The sequence below is a fragment of the Pteropus vampyrus genome, unplaced genomic scaffold, assembly GCF_000151845.1.
Source record: "Pteropus vampyrus isolate Shadow unplaced genomic scaffold, Pvam_2.0 Scaffold391, whole genome shotgun sequence".
Classification (NCBI taxonomy): Eukaryota; Metazoa; Chordata; class Mammalia; order Chiroptera; family Pteropodidae; genus Pteropus; species Pteropus vampyrus.
Genome location: NW_011889172.1, coordinates 989,126 through 1,008,821, shown reverse-complemented (window position 1 = coordinate 1,008,821; position 19,696 = coordinate 989,126). Strand labels below are relative to the sequence as shown.

General features: G+C 56.0%; 2 protein-coding genes across 4 annotated transcripts in view; one reads left to right on the top strand and one right to left on the bottom strand.

Moving 5' to 3' along the window:
* Window positions 1–405: 405 nt before the first annotated feature.
* Window positions 406–3,560, top strand: TMED1 (transmembrane p24 trafficking protein 1). 3 transcript variants are annotated; one of them, XM_023523350.1, is made up of 5 exons: window positions 406–674; window positions 1,349–1,446; window positions 1,577–1,760; window positions 2,409–2,576; window positions 3,311–3,560. In XM_023523350.1, the coding sequence occupies exons 1-5, from the start codon at window positions 492–494 to the stop codon at window positions 3,437–3,439; spliced, it is 762 nt and encodes a 253-aa protein (XP_023379118.1). In that variant the 5' UTR covers window positions 406–491; the 3' UTR covers window positions 3,440–3,560. The 3 variants fall into 3 exon arrangements, 2 of the variants coding, with proteins under 2 accessions (XP_023379118.1, XP_011378599.1); XR_897106.2 differs by having other exon boundaries at window positions 430–674; window positions 2,409–2,681; window positions 3,311–3,423; XM_011380297.2 differs by having other exon boundaries at window positions 431–674; window positions 2,409–3,426.
* Window positions 3,561–3,999: 439 nt separating this feature from the next.
* The window catches only part of DNM2 (dynamin 2), an 82,494-nt gene continuing 66,797 nt past the window's right edge, over window positions 4,000–19,696 (bottom strand). The window contains exons 14-20 of the mRNA XM_023523399.1: window positions 16,329–16,442; window positions 11,205–11,314; window positions 9,995–10,106; window positions 9,307–9,471; window positions 6,778–7,010; window positions 5,492–5,743; window positions 4,000–4,916 (exon numbers count right to left, since the gene is read on the bottom strand). Of these exons, the coding sequence (XP_023379167.1) occupies window positions 4,847–4,916; window positions 5,492–5,743; window positions 6,778–7,010; window positions 9,307–9,471; window positions 9,995–10,106; window positions 11,205–11,314; window positions 16,329–16,442 (1,056 nt within the window). The 3' untranslated portion in view covers window positions 4,000–4,846. The remainder of the gene's footprint in view (window positions 4,917–5,491; window positions 5,744–6,777; window positions 7,011–9,306; window positions 9,472–9,994; window positions 10,107–11,204; window positions 11,315–16,328; window positions 16,443–19,696) is intronic.

Below are 19,696 nucleotides of genomic sequence, written 5' to 3'. Positions count from 1 at the left end.
TTAATACGCAAAGGTCTCCGCCGCGCTCAATGTGAACCTTTCTATACGTTGGCCCTAAGGGTCTCGAGCAGGGCCACGTCCCGCCTACAATTTTGGCCCGACTCCACCCAGACTGGATCACCAAACGGTCAACACGCGCGGCGTACTCTGGGAAAACCGCAGGCTGTGCTTTAGGACCCGGCCGCCTCCATCTTAGTTGTCTTAACGTTTGCCTGAGAAGAACGCGCCATCATGGTACTTATTTTTATCATTTTCCTTCACCAGCAATTGAGACTAGAATTGGAGGCCTTTCAGAAAGACGACCCTAAAAGGCTGAACTTTTTCGGGCACATCAGGGATTCATTAGGGCAACTCTCAGGGGTTCCTTCACTCCCGCCGGTTTCCGACAACGGGCAGAAGCGGCCGCCAATGAGCTCCGCCGAACAACAGAGGGGGGCAGGGCTAGCCTTTAAAGGAGCCGCGACCCGTTAGCAGACCGGAGGGTGACCCGGATGATGGCGGACAGCGCGGCCCTAGCCTGGGCACTGTGGCTACTACTGCCGTCAGTGGGGGTGGGAGGGGCAGGACCCCCACCGATCCAGGACGGCGAGTTCACGTTCCTGCTGCCTGCCGGGAGGAAGCAGTGTTTCTACCAGTCCGCGCCGGCCAACGCAAGCCTCGAGACCGAGTACCAGGTAGAGGGACCTGGGCCGCGTAGCGAGCGTAGGCAGGGGAGAGGGCGTGGCCAAGCCCCTACGGCGAGGCTCGCGTTAAAGATAGGGGGAGGAGCCCGTACGTAAAAGAGCGGGGGCGGAGCTCGGGAGAGGGAGGGGGCGGGGACAGCGCATGGGAGCGGGAGGGGTGGGAGAAATGGAAGGCGGGGCTAGAGTCAGAAAGCTGGAGGGCGGAGCCATCGGGAAGAGGGAACTTTAGGGTCGGACCGTCGGGAGTGGGCGTGGCCAAAGGGTTGTGTCGGATTGAAGGCGATGGTGGGCGTGACCGGGATGCGCTAGGGGAAAGGGCGTGGCCACCACGAGGATTTCTCCAGGCTGGGGCTGGACCCAGTCGTCTCAATTGGGGCGTGGCCAATGAGGGGCGTGGCCAGGTAATCGTTGATCAAGGACTCTGATGGGGTACTGACCAGATGAACGCCGATGCCAAAGCTGTCGTACCAGTTGGGGTGGAGCTAAGGCTAGGGTCGCGACCCGAAGGACGGGTGGGGGCAAGACCAGGTTGCGGGTGTAGGCGTCAGTGCTCAGGTAGGCGCCTGGTGGTCTGTATGGGTTTGTGCGGGTGGTCCAGCCCTGGCATTCTTTGACGTGTCCTTGGTCTACCCCCTACTCCTCTATCCGCTCTTACCTGCCCCCAGGTGATTGGAGGTGCTGGGCTGGATGTAGATTTCACTCTGGAGAGCCCTCAGGGCGTGCTGCTGGTCAGTGAGTCTCGCAAGGCAGACGGGGTGCACACGTGAGTTAAGTCCCGCTGCTTGCTGGGGTTGGGTTTCAGCCCTACCCATCCCCAGCGGCCTCGGGTTACCTCCCTGTCTATTCTCAAAGTCAGGCTGGCCGGCCATTCAGGGTCATGTCTGTCTGTCCAGGGTGGAGCCCACGGAGGCTGGGGACTACAAGCTGTGCTTTGACAACTCCTTCAGCACGATTTCTGAGAAGCTGGTGTTCTTCGAACTCATCTTTGACAGCCTGCAGGATGATGAGGAGGTTGAAGGCTGGGCAGAGGCCGTGGAGCCTGAGGAGATGCTGGATGTCAAGATGGAGGACATCAAGGTGCGCCTAGGCTGAGCTGGGGCCACGCTTCTCAGATCTCTGGCATTGGACAGCAGTGTGCCCCTGCCCTCTCGCCTTGGCTGGGGTCCTCCTTGGCCTCACCTAGCCTCCCCTAGTAGCAGGTGCCCCCAACTTTATTAAACAGTAGCAGCTCAGTTCAAAATAGTACATTTCTAGTGTAAGCCGTTTTTAAGGGCTTAAATAACTGATCAAACCTCCATAACCACCCTATGAAGTAGGTAGTGTGCTCTAATTATCTCCCATTGTATCGAGGCACAGGATGGCTAAGTAACTGTCCTAAGGCCACACAGCTAGCAACTGGTAGGGTCAATATTCAAACCCAGGCAGTCTAGCTTCAGCAACTGTGCTGTTAACCACTAGTAACAGCTTTCTTTATACTTATTTAAGCATTCAGTTCTCACAGCAATTCTGAGGGCCTTGAGGCCCAGAGAGGTTAACTTGTTCATGGTCACACAGCCAACGAGTGGCAGAATGAGGATTTAGACTCAGGCACGCAGTCTGGTCAGAGTTTGGTTCTCAGCTCTCTCTCCCCCAGCAACATGGATTCTCACCCCATTTCCCCAGTTTTATCAGTGTCTGCTCCCTAAAGGACAGAGGCCTGACTTTGCCCCTCCCTGTGCATCACAGGAGTCTATTGAGACCATGAGGATCCGGCTGGAGCGCAGCATCCAGACGCTGACACTGCTGCGAGCATTTGAGGCACGTGACCGCAACCTGCAGGAGGGAAACCTGGAGCGGGTCAATTTCTGGTCAGCTGTGAACGTGGCTGTGCTGCTGCTGGTGGCTGTGCTACAGGTCTGCACACTTAAGCGCTTCTTCCAGGACAAGCGCCCCGTGCCTACGTAGCCCTTGCCTCTGACAGAAGAACAGGGAAAAGGAGTGGCAGCAGGGCGCATGCATGTGAGACTTGGGGGTCCCTTCCCCAAATTAGTTTCCTGCAGGAGGGGAGGTTGTGCAGTCTGGGCCTGAGGTATGGCCCTTATACGTGTCTGCTCTTCCAGGCTGGGAACACTGGCTGGCTTGCAGGTCTGGGCCATCCAGAAGGGGTAGCTCAGTGGTTGTACCTACTTTCCTGGAAATTATGCATGGGGAGCACTGCAGCATTTGAATGCAACCCTGGGGTTTTCTGGCCCCGCCTCTGTCCCCTACTATAAATGTGCCTTAGCCTGAGCCTTTCAGCTGCACCAGCACTGCCTGGTGTGGGATGGGGCCCAGGAAGCAAACTTCCCCTCTCCTTCTCTACTGGCCCAGAAGCCAGGTCGTGGTGGGAGGGGCTTGCTCCTTAGGAGACCCTACGCCTTCCTTCCTCTCTTTGCTCCACCTGAGGCCTGTTGTTGCTGCTGGGGGCAGCCTGCTCATGCCAGGGGCTGGGAATGAGACGAGGCTGCAGTGTTCTTTCTAGGAGAGTCACTTTATTGACAGGAAAGGGCCTGGTTCCTCAGCCCAGCAGGGTCTGAGTGTGAGGTCTGGTAACAGAATTTCAGGAGAGGGGCCTGTAAGACCACCCGCCCTTCCCGATCTCTCTGCAGGGGCCCCAGACAGGGCTGCGGGGTGGCCCAGCCAAAGCCTGCACTGGAGCTTCACAGAACAAAGGGCAACCGGTCTGCCTGGGGACTGGAGCCAATAAATTATGGTCAGAAAATCACAGAGCCTGGTGATTGGGGCTCAGGGACACCAGCTGGGACAGACCTGCCCCCAAGGGGGCAGCCAGGCAGGCGGGAGGGGTCTCCCACGAAGCTCAGAAGAAGGGTCTGGCGGGAGCCGATGGAGGTGGTCGCCTGGGCATAAGAGAAAAATCAGAAAGCAAAGTTTAACTGCGTCCCCTGCTGGGCCAGAAGGCCTGGGGCTGAGAGGGGGCCTGTCCACTGCACAACTTGGGATAGAGGGCCAGGAGTCCCTCTCTCTTCAGTGATTCCAATGCCTGCCCTGGGGAGGGGGAGGTGGGGAGGTGAGGGGTTGGGGGGGTGGGTGGTGTGTGTGTGTGTGTGTCGGAGAATATTTGCCCCCACTCCTGAGGTGTTAAGGAAAGCAAAAGCTCTCCTCTGTATAGCATGGATTCCTCCAGAAGTGAAACCTCCCCACAAGAGCAGAGCCCCCATGAGTGAGGTGTGCGGGAGCATATGCTGGGAAGGGTGGGTTCCTCTTCAGAGGCCTCCTGGAAGAAGATAGCAGCCCACGTCCTCAGCCTGAACACCAACACAAAAGGCCCACAACAGCAGCCACCAGAAGCTTCTTCCCTTTATTTTAGTTTATTAATAGGATACAGAGTGCAGGCACTTACAGTGGTCAAACCGAGCGAGGAGCGAGCGAGATCTGCTCAGAGAGTGGCCACCGGGGGCCCACCCTCTGGGGGAGGCCTGGGTGGGAGCCGAGAGGCCCCCACAGCCTCCCCACCCACTCAGCCCTGAGCCCAAGCCACCCTGGAGACCCAGCAGGAGGAAGGGGCCTCGGGAGGAGAAAGACAGCGAGGCCAGCAGAGCTGAGGTTCCGGACCTGGCAAAGGCACCTCCGGCAGCCAAGGCTGGGCCGTGTGGTTAATACGGCCGAGGAAGGAATATGTACAACTCGGGCACGGCAGGCAGTGCTGGGCCCACTGGGCCTGGCTTGCCACTGCACGTTCCCGCTGCTGAGTATAGGACACACTCCTGCGCCCCAGCAAGGACTGGGCATAGGTACCCTTGGTGCCCAGCTTCCAGAAGGCCTGGTCTACTTAGGCTTTCTAGTCCAGAGAAGCCCCTGGGTGAGTCCCTCCTGTCCCAAGCTGGGATCCCTTATTCAAGAATGATGCTCAGGGTGCAGTTCCCTCCTCTGCTACCTGAGGCCCCATCCCCCAAAGTGCAACACCCTGGTTACCCTGCCCCAGGGCTCCAGGGCCCCTTCATTCAGTGCTGTGTCCAGCTGGGGATGGGGGCCAGGCCAGCCCCTGACTAGGCCAGGGTTAGGAAAGCCAGGGAGACTGGTCGTGGCACAGGAATGGGAGGGTCAGGGGTGTGGAGGGGCCCAGACCACTGAAGCTTCTGCACCGAGGGTGCACAAGGACCCCCGAGAACATGCCCCCCCGTAGCCTAGTCGAGCAGGGATGGCTCGGCTGGGCGGATAATGGTAGGCCGGCTGGGCGCAGCCGGGGGTCTTCTGCTGCAAAGAGAATAAAGACAGGGAGGGAGAGATGGTAGTGAGGCCAGAAGCAGGGCAACAGTGAGGACCCAGGCCCCACCACCCCGCCCCAGGGCGCGTGCTCTCTGCTAGATGCTCTCAAGGCTGCCAGGAAGGAGTTTCCCAAGCCCAGGCATTGGTACCCCAATGGTGTTATTTGTTCCGTGACCCTGGGCAAGTCCCCCACCCTCCCTGGACCTCAGGTTCCTCATGGGAGAATTGGGGAGAGCCTGGCCTGCAGGGTTGAGAGAGGCAGGGCAGAACTGTGTCATAATAGACATGTGGTGTCTTCAGTAAGGAAGCAAAAGCCAAAAACCAGAAGAGTCCCCGTGTGAGAGGTTCTAAGCTGCGTGGTAAGCCCACCTGTTCAGGTGGAGGACAGGCCTAGAGCCCGAGTCACCCAACTCTACTACTCCATGACTTTGGGCAAGTGACTTGGCCTCTCCGGACCTCAGTTTCCCCACCAGTCAAAGGGAGATGCTGGTGACTCAGCTCCCTGCAGGGTGCAGGCCGGTGGCTCTAGATGGCAGGCGGGGGGCGGGGGTGGCCAGACTTACCTGGGCACTCCAGGGGGGATGCCAGGTGGAATCCGAATGGGCCGAGATGGGATCTGAGGCGGGGCCGAGAAGGGGTCATTATTGGCAAACACGCTCTGGGGTCCGGGCCGGGATGGGATGGGGGGCGCTGAGAAGGAGGCTGCTGCCCCCACCGGCACGGGCATCAAGGGAGGCCCAGGGGTGGGGCCCCTTACTGCTGGGGGCCGGCCTGGCGGATGCACACTGGACATGGGTCGGCGCTGCGGAGTGGGGCTGTGAAAGGAGGAGAGGGTGTGAGTTGGAGACGGCAGGCAGGAGCACTGGCCATGCCAGTGTGGCCACAGAAGCCTGAGATGGGGTGGCACCAGCTACCACCCAGGGAGATGGGGTTGAGCACCTAGTCCTGGGCAAAGCCAGGGCAATGCACCGGGATCCTCTACCCATCCTCCAGACCGGCTTGGAGATGGCTGTCCTCCCACTCAAAACCTGTCCTTGGCCACCAAGGGCTCCTGCTTCCTTCTGACCTCACTCCCACAGGCATTCCCCTCTCACTGGCCCCTCTCGGACCTCCTCACCTCTGTGCCCCCTCCAATCAATCCACCCTCCAGTCAAAGATCCTACTGGACCCCAGCCTTGCCTTCCAAATCAAGTCCAAATGCCTCCGGAGACCACAAGTCCCTGCCCCAGGTGTCCCACAGACTCTCCACTGGGCCCGAGCACCCACTGCTCCCTAGGCTGGATGCTGTGTTCTCTCCCTGAGTAAGTCCATGGCCCCCTGCAGCCTCAGTGGGGCTGACAACTTCTGTGAGACATCCCTGACCTACCCTCACTCCTCCCACCAAGTGCCCACCCTTCCGCTGGCTAGGAGTCCCTGCCTGATTCTCTGAATTGTTCACGCCATGGTTTCACTTCTGTCCAACAGCTCTGGAGCAGTCAGCGGGGAGGGGATGGGCTGGTTACGCCCTCTGTTTGCCCCTCCAGATCTTCCCCCACCTGCCATCATTCTAGGCTGTGCTCTGTGCCCCAGGAGGCCAACTCCCATGGCTGGCATCGCCCAGGCCCTCCTGCCCTCTCTGGCTTCCATTTGGGCTGAAGCAATAGAAGACACCAGGAGACAGGCAGGACTTTAACTCTTCTCTCTCTCCCAGTCCCTTTGCTCCCACTGTGACGAGCCCTGAGTGCTGTGCCTTCTGGGTTGGGCCCCTTCACCCTGCCCACCCAGGTTGTACCCTGATAGACACACGGGGGGAGCTGGGAGCCTGTAGGCAGCAGCCTCTGCAACACGTGGGTGACCAGGCCTCTCGGACCTGTGGCTGCTGGTGTTCTGGAGCCAGGTGTCATCAACAGGTGGGGGCACGGGCGTGGACACGGTGCTGGTGCTGATGTCCCCAATGATGTTGAGTGCCTCCTTAAGTGCATGGTACATGCGCAGCATGTCATCACGACGCTGGGCCTGGTCAGCTGACTCCTCCATGAGGCTGCTCTGGTCCGCTGATGAGTACAGGTAGGCCAGCAGCTCGTGGTGGATGAAGGCCTTCGTCTGGGGGTAAGGGTCGGAGAAGTCAGAGCTTCCCATCACACCGACCGTGAACTCAGCTGACCATTACGACTGGCTGGAAAAGCATCCACCACACTAGACAGGGTTTTCTTTGTCTTTATCGTAGAACACGTAAGATGTTTAAAGGGCAGTTGAGCTTTCCACCCAGCTGTCTTCCAAATCCCTCAGGGACACTTTTAACTGTTCTTCCAACCCATTTCAGGAGGTGCTTATTAAACTCATTCCTAGAATCTGATCTCTTTTATTGCTATCTTTTCCACTATTATATTATCTTCCAACTTGCTTTTGTTCAAAAACTACAGCAGGTCCTCCAATAACACTGTTTACCTCAATGTCATTTCATTTAGTTCAATGTTGTTTAGTTATATCATTGATACAATGTCGTAGCAACCTCTTATTTATTTATATCAATTATCCTATGGTATTTGTTTATTTAAGAATAGTTGGTATACAATATTACATTAGTTATATTAGTTTTAGGTGTATATCAGTTAGCCTATGGTAAATTGGTTTTGTTATACCTCATTCTGCTTAAAGTTGCAGAACCTACTGATGACATTAAGTGAGGACTTACTGTACTAGTTTCTATTCATTAATTTTATACTTTGTTCCTGAATCCTCCTACAGGATACAGTAGCTTTTCAGTTACTGTTCTTGGAATTTCTAGGTACATGTGTTCATGTGTACAGGAGCTTCAACAAACAGGAACAATTTTTCCCATTCTTTTTCAATGTTCACACCTCAAAATCATTTTTCTTGTGCAACCGCACTGGCTAGTAACTCTACAAGAAAGTTAAATGAAAGTGGAAATAACCAACTTGCTCCTTATTTTAGAGGCGATGCTTCCGGAGTATTCCCATTAAGGTCAAGAGTGGCTTGAGACTGAAATACATAGATTTAGTGGATATGTGATACTTCGTAACAGAAGACTCCTATAAACTGTCTATATTAGAAATTTTCTCAAACTTTCAACATCTGAAAAGATGACCACGTTTGATTTTTTTAACTTGCAAACTATGTAAATGCATCAGCTATTCAAACACTTAAACTCTGAAAACCTGGTAAAAGGAAAAATATAACCTAAAGGTACAAAAAGGTGCCGCAGAAACTCCTTCGTCCACTCTGGCCTCCTTAGCCCCCGAGTTCCCCTATTAGGAAACAACTGCTCTCACCGGGTTCTTGTACAAACTTCCAGAGGTTTCTATGCATATATAATATATATGTATTTCTCCTCCCTTTTTACACAAACGGAACCTTACACACAAAAAGCCTTCCCGTATATTCTGTTATTATACTCCAGATATTTTGCACTTAATAATGAAAATTATTATAAATGTGGAGATAGTCCTCATTCTTTTTTCTGGCAATAGAATGAATGTTTATTAAATGGAGTCTATTAAATGGAGATTTCCCATCTGTGATCACTACAAAATACCAAAAAGAATAACAATGTATATGTGCTCAACTGGCACATAGGCAAAAGTCTGTGGAAGAAATTCCTTCAACGAGAACTACAGGATTAAAATTTCAGAGCTGGATAACCATTTATATCATAAATCTCACATGCACGTGAAGAATATACCAGGGCACCCAAGAAACTGAACACTGGTCACCACTGAGGAGGAGACTGTGAAGAATGCAGCCAAAGGGAAGGGACTTTGGATTTTCATTTTATATTGTTGTAGAGTCTTTATAGTCACAAATCCAACCTGGTCTGTAGAGCTTCCTGCAGAGCTGAAGGCCTGAAGTACGAACCCCTGAACCCTCCCTGCAGCTGGAGTGGGAGACATCAGTATAGCTGCATTTTACCAAAGAGAAGCCTGAAGCCCTGAGAGGCTTGCGAGTCCTGGGGCAGGCAGCTAATGCCCAGGGGTAGAGGTGGGCTGCCAACACCGGGCCACAGCTGGGGGTGGGCTCAGTCTGGCTTTGAATCTCGCCTCCCACTCTTCTGACATCTCTGGGCCTCTGTTTTCCTGTCTATAAAATGGGGATGATAGCAGTCCCTCTCTCTCCTAGAGTTATTGTAAGACTAATGAAATTAATTTAGAGAAAGCATACCTGTGTGTGTTAGCTTCAATTACCTGATAAATGGGAGTGTGAGCCCTGTGTGGCCTGCACCTTCCAATTTCCCAAGAAAGGCTGGGAATCCTGATTTTGGTATTTAAAAGGTGGTGACTCACTCTAGTTGTTGATTTTATACAGTGCTCAGGCCAAATCTGGCTGGGGCCACCCCTGGCCCCTCCCCATGACTGGTGGCCCTGGAGGGCCAGGCACTCACGTTATTGATCATGAGGTGCATGATGGTCTTTGGCATGAGGTCACGGATGGACTTGTTGATGATGGCCACATAGGAGTCTACCAGGTTGCGAATGGTCTCCACCTGGCGCTCCAGCTGTGGATCCATGGAGAAGGTATTCTCTTGTGCTCCGTCCTCGTTTTCTGCCTGCAAGGGTTGGGAAGGGAGGCAGTGAGGGGTGACTTCAGCCTAAAGTGGGCGTGGGAAAGCCCCCCTTGTCTGGGAATTGCTTGCCCTGGACCACCCACAACCGACCCTCCAGGGCTGACCCCTGATGGCCACATCGGAACCATGTGGCCCTGCCTGCCCCTGGCCTGAGCTGCCCAGATGGGGTGACCATGGCCCAAAGTAGACTAGAGCCTCTCACTTGGAAAGTGGAACATGTTAATTTGGGGGCCAAGTGTAGCCATGTTCACTCTGCCTCATGAACAGAAGGAAGGACAAAGCAGACAAGATCCCAGTTCCTATGCGTCCCTGTCTGGGCCTTGATGACAACTGCCCCCACCTTTGTTTTGTTTGCTCAAGGGTATGGGCTATGTGCCTTCAGAGAGTTATAGCAAATATAGCCTGGAAATGACCCATCCTATGAGACCCCAGCCCCCTTCCTCTCCCAGACAGTGTGAACTCAGCCGAAGGTACGCCGGCCAGGAAGGGCAGGGCGGCTCCTCACCTGGTCCTTCTCAGGGTAGACACCAGCTCGGAGGAACGAGGCCTTCCAGCTGTCCACATCCTCCTGTGAGTCACAGGCCAGCTCGATCTGCCGCAAGTCTTTGTAGACGTTCCTTCAGTGGAGGGAGGGAGAGGCACGTGCTTGACCCTGACTGTGGGCCTGGTTTGGGTATAGTGAGCTCTGGGTCTCTCTAAGTGACTGGGACTTGACCCAGACTCTCATGAGGCACCAGGACAGTAGCAGTACCTGTACCCTATCCTGTCCTATAGGGCAGGCATGGCTGAGATGGCCAAGCTGCCCTAAAGCCCTTTCATGAGATTTGGATGTGGGGTTAGGCATGGCTCTGTGAGAGCTGTGGCCAACTGGTAGTCAGGGAGTGGCTGCCCTGAGAGACTTCTGGAAGGAGTCGTGAAGGGAGGGGCATGCCTTCAATGCTCTTCCTCCTCTTCCCTGCTGCCTGGAACATCATCAGAATGGCTGGAGTTTGGACAGCCATCCTCGACAAAAAGGAGGAAGGCTGAAGAATCAGGAGGGCCTGGGCCCGCAGAGCTGCCCCACCCTCCCCAGCTGGTAAAGTCTGAACTTAACTTATATATAAACCCACAACTTCTATCCCATTTCCGCTATTATTCTTCTGGGTTTTCTGAACTCCTAAGTGATATACCAGGTAACGTCTTCACGCCCCCTACACAGGGGTCACAGGGCCAGGGAGGTGGGACAGCTGTCTGGTGTCACACAGCCAGGAAGAGCTTCCCGATAGGCCTGAACCCCCTAAGGCTTCTTGGGCAGGGGAGAGGGAGATGAGCCTAAAAGAGCTGTAAAGGTTTTTGGAGCCAGCTGATGGCCAAAGCAGGTCTCAGAGCTTTAGGCCAGTCCAGAACAAAGCAGGACAGAACTTTCCTTACACAAAACAGGAGGCTCAGCTGAAACTGGTGGCGCAGACGGGGACGCCAGTGAACACCCGAGTTGGGTCCATCCCTCCTCTGCTTAGAACCCTCCATGGCTCCCGCATCATTTCATCCCATTCCCTGCCCAGAGAAGTTTGCCGCGACCACCCATCAGAAGCACCCACGGCATTTTTGTTTCTTGCCTGACTCCCTTTCTGGAATGTGCAACTCCAAGGCAGGGCTGTACACCAGTGCTCAGTGGATGCTGCTGAATGACTGAAGGAGGCCACCAGTCTCCACCCTGGGACCCTATGGGCCCTCACCTCTGTTCCGTGTTGAAGATGGCGAAGACGTGCTTGTTAGACATGAAGCCCTTTTCCACGTCGCGGATTTTGAGGTTGTCCAGGGGCAGCATGTACTTCTTCTCTTTCTCCTGAAGGAGCAAGGGAAGGGGTCACCTGAGCTGTTTAACTGAGGACGTGAGGATGTCCCAGGCTGGACTCCATCATGAGGATCACCACCAACACGTGATGCTTCCCGTATCGGTCATTTTAGATTAACTCATCTGCCGTGATGCTTCCCATATCGGTCATTTTAGATTAAGTCATCTGCCACTGCCACTCCCTTGCTAACCCTGCCACAGCCATGCCAGACCCCTTGATGCTTCCTAAACACCCTAGGCAAGCTCCCTGCTCCTTGGGGCCTTTGCACATCTGAGACCGCTGCCTGGAACGCTCATCCCCCCAATGCCTTTGTGGCTCCTTACTTGCCTCCTTCAGGTCTTTGTGCAGAGGCGACCCTCCTGGCAACGCCTGCCCTGACCCCACACCCATTTCTCCCCTCGGTGCTAAGCCTCATAACATACTTTGCTTATATACCTAGCTTGCCATCTGTCACTTGGACTGAACTCATCAGTTCCTCAAAGGCAGGGTCTCCTGTCTATTTTTGTCCCTGCTGACACACAATGGATGCTCAAAACTGACCAACTCTGAATCCAATTCTCCCCTGACCAACTCTGAATCCAATTCTCCCCTCCTGGCTGAGGGAATGAAAGCGTTAACTCGGCTACAGCCTTATGACAAGCCTAAGGCACAGAGCAGGACAGGCAGGAGGGCAGGAGTGGAGTTGGAAAGCAAGGTCCCACCAAACCGATGCTGGAGCCCCAAAGCCACATAAGTGTCACTCACTTCCTAAGGGCAGCCTGTTCAGGAAGTACCAAGCGAGGGCCAGGCATAGCAGTCCTGATGGCTTCTGGGGAAGCAGCTCGGGGAAGACACATCCCTTGGCCAAAGGCATGGGCCTGGCAAGTCACATTCCAAAGTCCAATGTCCACACCCTTGTTGTCGGCTAAGCACCTACTGTGTGCCCAGCACAGAGCTGGTGCGTCACTGTCAGTCTTCATAGTAGACGCAACTTGAGATCTGCCCCCTCACTCAGCAGTCCACTTCTTTTCACGTATCTTGACCCTATCTGCAGGAAGGCCCCAGAGAGAAGCCCAACATGGCTGCTGCTTCCAAATTCAAGGTGATGGAGGGAAGGAGCCTGGGTGCTCCCTGGCTGGTGGGGCCTGGCTTGGAGTAGGCAGGGAGGCAGGAGCGAGTGGCAGGCGTGGTGCGTGAACTCAGTCCTTTAGCACTGGGAGCTCAGCGAGCTCTGCCCCTCCCCGACCACGTGCCCTTGGGCAAGTCACTTCCCCTCTGCCTCAGCATCTGTCAAAGGTGCACAAGAGTCTTGCTCTCCTGGTTTGAGGTTAGGATTGACACAATGTGTGAAAGTACTGAGCACACGCCAACCCCTAAGCTGGCGCATACAAGGCACCAGGGATTTTCTTTTGTCTGTGTGCCTCTTACTCTCATGGCCCCAGGGCCAGCCTACCAGGCTTGGGCAGGGAAAAAGCAGGACAGAGTGCTCCTCTGGGCCGAGCCATGGTGAGGCAGGAAGAGGAGCCTGGTGGCCTGAGATGGAAGCACCACCCCCTCAGGCTGAAGACCTGGGAGGTGGGTAGCGAAGAAATGGTGTCCCAGACAAGGCCTGGCGTCCTCCAACCTCTCAGGGAAGTTTTGGGGGCTTTAGAAGGGGCCAGGGTGGGAGTTCCCTGACTGGAAGTCTGTAGAAGGCCCTTCACTGCCCCACCCTGCCATGTCATGAGGCAGGAAGCTTCCAGTCAGCTGGCCAGGCCAAGTAACTGAGTCACAGTCCTTTCGGACCCTGAGCAAGACGCTACATCTGGAACTGTTTACAGTGTGATTCCGCCCAGAGCACAGCGGCTCCCTTCCTGAGGCTGCCAGCGTGCACACACACACGCACGCGCGCACACACAGGCATGCGTGTGCCCGCCCCCACCCAGACCCCCAAGGAGACCGTCTCCTGCGTGCAGAGGCCATGGAACCAAACCCTCCCTCCCGCCCACCCCCTCCTTAGGATTTCCTGAAAACCCACAACTTTCTCCAGATGCAAGCCGGCCCAGCCTTGCCACGTCAGAAGAGCCAAAGCGGATTGTCACAGGCGGAGCAGTGGCTTCCTTGCCTGCTCGGAGGTGCTGAGGCGTGGTGGCCCTGCTGCTGCCTGGGGGGCCCGGGGGATGAACAGCCGGCCCCGCCAGCCCAGTGTTCAGACTACCTGTTCAGGGGGCTCTGAATGTGTACAGTAGTCTGCACATTGGTTAGGCTGGGCTCGGGCCAGCAGCACATCAGGACTGGGCCCCCCCAAACTTGCTGCCACCCCCACAACGAGGCAGACCCAGAGGTGAGTATAATCACCCACCACCCTGTTTCCCACTGGGATAGAGACTTAAACAAGATTTTGGAATCCAGAAGGGCCTGGGTGGGAGAACAGGCACCAGGGGAAGGCAGAGGGAGCCCCGACGCTGGCCGTGAGGTTGGGGGCCCTCACTGAACCGCCCCACTACTACCCCATGCTGTAACCACCTCCTCGTATTTATTTTTCAAATAAAGAAATACGGGTAGGCGTCTTGCCCCTCTCTGAGGCTGTTCTAAGCCATGGGGGTAGCCGTCACGTGTGACTCTGAGGGTCTCAAGGGTGGCGGGGGAACAGCAGGGTTTTGCTCCTGCTCTTCAGATCCGAGCCTGCTTTGTGTCTGGGGCACACACAGGGCTCCTTTCACGGGCCTGCTGGTTCTCATTACTGCCAGGGGGCGCTCCACTCTCCTGCCAACACCTCCCCTGCCTCTGGTTTGAGGCCCCAAGGGAGAGTCTGAGGCTCCTGCTTTCAACCCCCAGATGAGGAGAAAATGAAGGGCCGGCCCCTTCTTAAGTTAAAGAAGAGAAACTGGACTCACAATTGCTCCATGTAGCGAAACAGGTTGGGGTTTCGGCCCTAAAGCCCCTCTATAGCTCTCTAAGGCTGGTGCCAGGCCCTAGGGACCCCCAAGCCGAAAAGTGGAGAGACCTGCCCTGAGCTTGCCTGACAGTTGACGAACCACAGAGCAGACTGGGTTTCAGACTGTGGGGGCGGAGGAGGAAAAATGTGAAAGCGTCACCCTACCCCTCATCCGGCCATTTTGAGGAGCTGCTCTGACCACATGGGTTCTTTGTAGAATGCCTGGTCTCGCCCCCTTCCACATCCCAACACCATGGTGCTGTGGGGTCCTGGACAACCCCCACCCTGGTTCAGAAACAGCCACCCAGACACAGTCCCTCTCTTTTGGAGGACTTGGATTTCCTGAACATTCCAGGGGTAAGTCTCTGGCCTCACGAGGAGTGAGATGACCTAATCTCCAAGCACTTTCCTTTAGAGGAACCATATCTGGGCTGTGCGCAGTGGTCCAGGCCAGGAAGCTCATGCCCTGTACCCACTCATAGGGACCCTTCTCTGCTCTGTGACATGGGGCAAGTCACTGTTCGAGCCTGTTTCCTCACTGACAAAATGTAAGAACTTTCTGAGGAAGGGGAGGAGGGTGCCTTCCACGTGTAGCCTCAGCCAGTGAGCCCGGAACAGGGCGTGGGCTTCATAAACAAAAGGGCCACCAAGGGGCCCCAACAGAGCTCTACCTGCCTTCTCTCTGAGCCTCGGTGGAAGCACACACGGTTGAGCCTGGCGTGGCTGGCCCAGGATGGGGTCAGCCTCCGGCAAGGCCTCTGGAGTGAGCTACTTCTGCAGGGGTTCCTCCCAAACCCCTATGGGGAGGAGAGCTGGGGCTCTAGGGGCAACCAGAAAAGCCTGACTTCTCCAAGGTCACCTGGGCTGGGTTGGTGGCTATGCTACCCCAGGTGAACAGGAAACACAGTGACCATGTGACTAGATTCTGGCCAGGGACATGTCAGCGGAGCGATGTGTGCACCCTCCTTATCAGGCCCTTTATTTTCCTTCTTGGGGCCGCTAAAGGCCATATGGTGATGGGCACGGGGGCAGCCATCTTGGGCCATGAAGGGGAGCCAACAGAGACGACAAAGCCTGGACCCTGGACAGCCTCACAGCACAGGGCCACCAAGCTCACCAGGGACGGGAGAAACATGCTTGTTTTTTAAGTACCTTCATTTTGAGCCTCTGTCACAGACACCTAATACCAACATGGAGAGCCTGTGAGCCTCTCCCAAGGCAACCAAGGAAAATGACAGAAATACAGTGCCCCTTGCTAATAACTCTTGGCCTATGATGGCACAGGATTCAAAGGAGTGGCTTCACTCCCAGGCCACTCTGCCAGTTACGCTATTCCATTAAGAGAACTAAGTAAAGACATGGGCCACTCAGAATGGGAGAATGGGCCAAAGCGGAGGCAGAGGAGGGACCTGGATGGCAGTGCCAGCAGTGCTGCCCAGAGAGGCTGCCCACTGGGCTGGGGGTGCACACACAGCCCCCCACCAGAGGTTCACGGAGACCACCATGAAGCAGCATGCGATATTGCTCCCTGTGGTCACTGTTCCTGGTGCTGTCCAATGAGGCCTCCCTCTGCCCTTCTGATAAGGACAAGCACAGGTAGAACGTCCTAAAGACAGACACTACGGCTAAGCACCTCACAGTAGGCAGGGGCCACTTTACCCGATTCACAAACTGAGGCCCAGAATGGCTAAGGGCCTGGCTGGGCTTATGTAGGCTGCTGACCACAGAGAACCCCAGCACCCCAGCTGTGAGTGTAAGACCCTGACCTCAGGCTGTGTCCCCTCTGAAAGGCAGCTCTCCCTTGCTGTGTCTTTGGAGGTTGGGGTTCGTTTCCAGCCTGCTAGTGGCTCCCTCCACCATCTCCCTTTCCTCTATCAGGCTGGACCCCACAGGGGGCCGTAAGGGATATGATGTGCAACGCCTGCCACACCCTCCAGCCCTGGCTGTTCCCATCGTATTGGTGAGCTCTGAGCACAGTGGTGCTTGGGAAACCTTTCTCAAATGAACAGTGAGCAAGTAAGTGCACAAGTAAACCAGTGAGTGAATGAGTGAGGAACCACCCAGAGTACCCATTCTCACCCTACAGCCCGTCCCCTCCAGCTACTCACCTCGTCGTCCTTGTACCAGGACAGAGACTCAGCCGTCAGCACAAACCAGTACTCCTTGGAGCCACCCTTCATCAGGCTGATGTTGTTGATGGTCAGCCAGCCCCTGCGGATCACCTGGGGGATAGGGTGCAGCTCAGTGGGGGATCCACCACCCAGCCCGGCCCACCCCCAGCACAGCAGCCAGCGCCCTCACCCCCAGCAAGGCAGGAAGCCAGGGGACAAAGGCAGAGACACCTCCAGCCGGAAGACAGACAACCCAACTCTGCCTCGCCCCAAGCACTTCCCGCTGGAAACCAGCGCTCGCTTGGGTGGACAGTCGTACATGCAATAAAGTGGCTTTTTCTCTCTCCTATCAGGAGCCAATCAGCAGAGGCTCAACTCGCAGCCACAATTCTGCTCTGCCTACTCTTGTCAGTTCATCCGTCCAGCTGGCTGGGGTGGGTGCTCGGTGGGCACAGGGACCTGCTCTGACAAGCCCCACCCCAGGGCTCCCTTCCCCACAGGCTCTTTTGTTGAGTCTGAGGATACAGGAACACCTCCACCCAGAGGGCTGGGGACATAGGTTTGAGCCTGGGGGACCTGCAGGGGATATGTCCCACCTTGGCCTCAAGCCCTATGGTCCAGCTTTTCTCTGCCTGATGGGGTTGTTGTCTGGGAGACCCCCTAGATGGGGCTTATCTGGCCATAGCTGTCATCTGAATGAGAAGCAGAACCCAGGCCTGCATGGGGAACTCACCTGACAGTTAAACATAGGCAGCCTGGGAACCATGACCATGCTCCCATGTTCCCTGGGCCATGGAGGCCTTGTGTAGGCCGGAGCCCCTACCACTCTGGACTGGGAACCCCGGGCAGCAGGAAGCGGATGGAGGCATAGATAGGGCCGCCTCAGGCTGAAGCAGTGACAGACTAGGCCAAGCTGCAGCGGGTAGGCTGTGTGTGGCTACAGACAGCTAGGATGGGCTGGTGTTGTGACCCCAGATTGGGGGGTGGGGCAAAAGCACCCTAGGTGAGGCTGCAGGCATGCCTCTAGGGCCCACATGCCTTCCTAGTGGGTAGGTCTCAGGAGGGGCTTCATCTTGCCTACCCTGACCTGCCCCCAGGCCTGCCATATCTAAATAGGGCTGGGCGTGGACTCTGAGCCTCAGAGGCCACAAAGGTAGAGGTGGCCACAGAGTGTCCCGGAGACCCCAGGGAGCACACAGAAGTCCCTGCCCAGGCTGGGGATGAGATGCCACCTAGAAGCTCCTGTTAAGGCCAAGGGCATAGACTTCTCCCTCCCTGGGATGACAAGACAGCACTTGGGAGTCTTGTGGCGTCAGGGAGCAGGCAGTGACCCCTGGCACCTGCCCAACTATGGGCTGCCTGGCAGGCAAGGGGGCAGAGGCCATCAGGTCCAACGTGGTCACGGAATCCTCCCTGGCACCAGGGTGAACAACTCACCCCAGTTTGCCCTGGAAGCCCCAGTTTAGCACTGAAAGTCTTGAGTCTTGAGAACACCCTCAGTCTCAGGTTGATCATGCTGTGGGGTAAGGCTGATCTCTAGATGCAGGCCCAAGGCCAGCCTGAATAGGACCCAGGAAGGAGCCCCTGCATCTGGCCACCACATCCAGCTCCAAAGCTCTGCTCATGCCTGCTCCTCTGGCGCCCAGGGACAGGGTGGGGCCTGCCTGGCTTAGATCAGGCCCACAGAGTAGGTGCTTTTAACCTTCAGTTCAGTCACTGGTTGACAGCCAGGGGAGGGAGAAAGGGGGTGTGGAGAGAAAGGTTTCCAATGCTCCCCGAAAAATCCTCCCGTGGCAAGTCCTCTGCATCCCTGGGCCCAGCCTGGTTCCCAGGGGGCAGATGTGCCCTGACCACCCCTCAGTAGTCTGGCTTGCCTGCCTCCACCCTTGGTTAATAGTGGTCAGAGCTGGTAGGCGGGGCCCTGGCTGTGCTACAGGGCATGTGGCCACAGGGTGGGAGGCTGCTAGTCAGACTTAGAGAGCCCCGAGGTCTCTTCTTTCTCAAGCCACACAGAAAGCTACCGTCCTGGGAGCCCAACTGGGGTCAGAGACAAAATCCCACCCTGGAGAGGTACGAGCTGTGGGTGGCAGACACAGATGCTGAGTCTAGAGGAAAAGAAGTGATCGGTTGGGCCTCCTCATCTGAAAGCCAGATTTGTGCCCAAGGGGACTGGGCTTAGAATGAGGCCGATGGGAGACAGGAGCGAGGTGGGTCGCAGAGACAGAAGAGGCGTGCAGGGCTCCCATGCTCCAGGGTGCTCAGCAACAAATATGCGGGCACGCCCAGATGGGAGGAAGGGCCAAAGGGACAGCATGGGAAGCAGGCGAGAAGCAACACAGCTGGGGCCCATCAGCAGGGTGGGCCAGCCTCCTCCCAGGGGAGGGTCCCATGGGATGGCAACCATGGCTGGGAGACCCAGGGACCAGCCATACTTTGTGGCCAGGGGTGTGGGAACCGGCAGGAAAAGAATGACTAAGCCTCTCGGAGAAGCGGGCCCCTGGGTTGTTTAGAGGCAGGAAATCATTCAAGTTCAAAGGGGAATGGGGGTGACACATTGGAAAATGGGACCTTGGGCCAAGGAGAATCCATTCTGCCACCACTGCTCCCCCACCCCCCACCTTGCCCAGCTTTGGCCCTTTCTGTATCTTCTGAGAAAATTCTAGGCCCTGAGCACAAGTGAGGCTCTGGCACAGGATCAGCTCAGCTACTGGAAAGATCCTGGAGTTGCCAGAAGATCCCAGCCAGAGGGCAGCAGTGGGTCTGGCCCAGCTGCCTCAGTGGCTGGTGGTGGGTGAGCGTCCCAGAGAAGAAGGCCTCTGTGAGGGCTGGAGGCCCAGGCCGTGCTCTCGGAGGTGGAGAGCCAGGGCTGAAGCCAGCCAGCTGCCTGGAGGTGGGCACCTTGAAAAGAGCTCAACTCTCAGATGTGTGCAGTACCTGCTCCCCACTGGGCCGGGCCGCACACAGAAAGGAGGCGTAACCTACAACAGGGATGGCAAATACCACTCATGTGGGGGCCACAGCAATCAACATGTAGGAACTGCCTGGAGTCCTGTGGTGAGGATTCTAGGCGCAGTGGGAAAGGACACTAGGATCAACTAGTGATGTCAGTCACAGGCAAAGGATAAGGAATGGGGACAAGTGGAACAGAAGAGCCTAGTCCACCTTTGTATCTGCCACAGAGGCAGGACAGTGGCAGCATCCAGGAGAGTTCCCTCATCAATTAGTCATGTCTACCAGGAAACTGTGTCACACGCAAAGCTATTAGGTGGGACAAAAAAAAAAATCTCTGGTCAATCTAGTCACATCTGCCATAGAATGGGGAGTGGTGGCATGCTTAGGAAAAGATGGCAGGGTTGATTAGTGAT

Coding starts and splice junctions, on each gene's coding strand:
- TMED1 (XM_023523350.1), top strand. CDS start 492: ATGATGGCGGACAGCGCGGCCCTAGCCTGGGCACTGTGGCTACTACTG. Junction 1,761..2,408: donor TCAAGATGGAGGACATCAAG/GTGCGCCTAGGC, acceptor TGTGCATCACAG/GAGTCTATTGAGACCATGAG. Junction 2,577..3,310: donor TGCTGGTGGCTGTGCTACAG/GTCTGCACACTT, acceptor ATCTCTCTGCAG/GGGCCCCAGACAGGGCTGCG.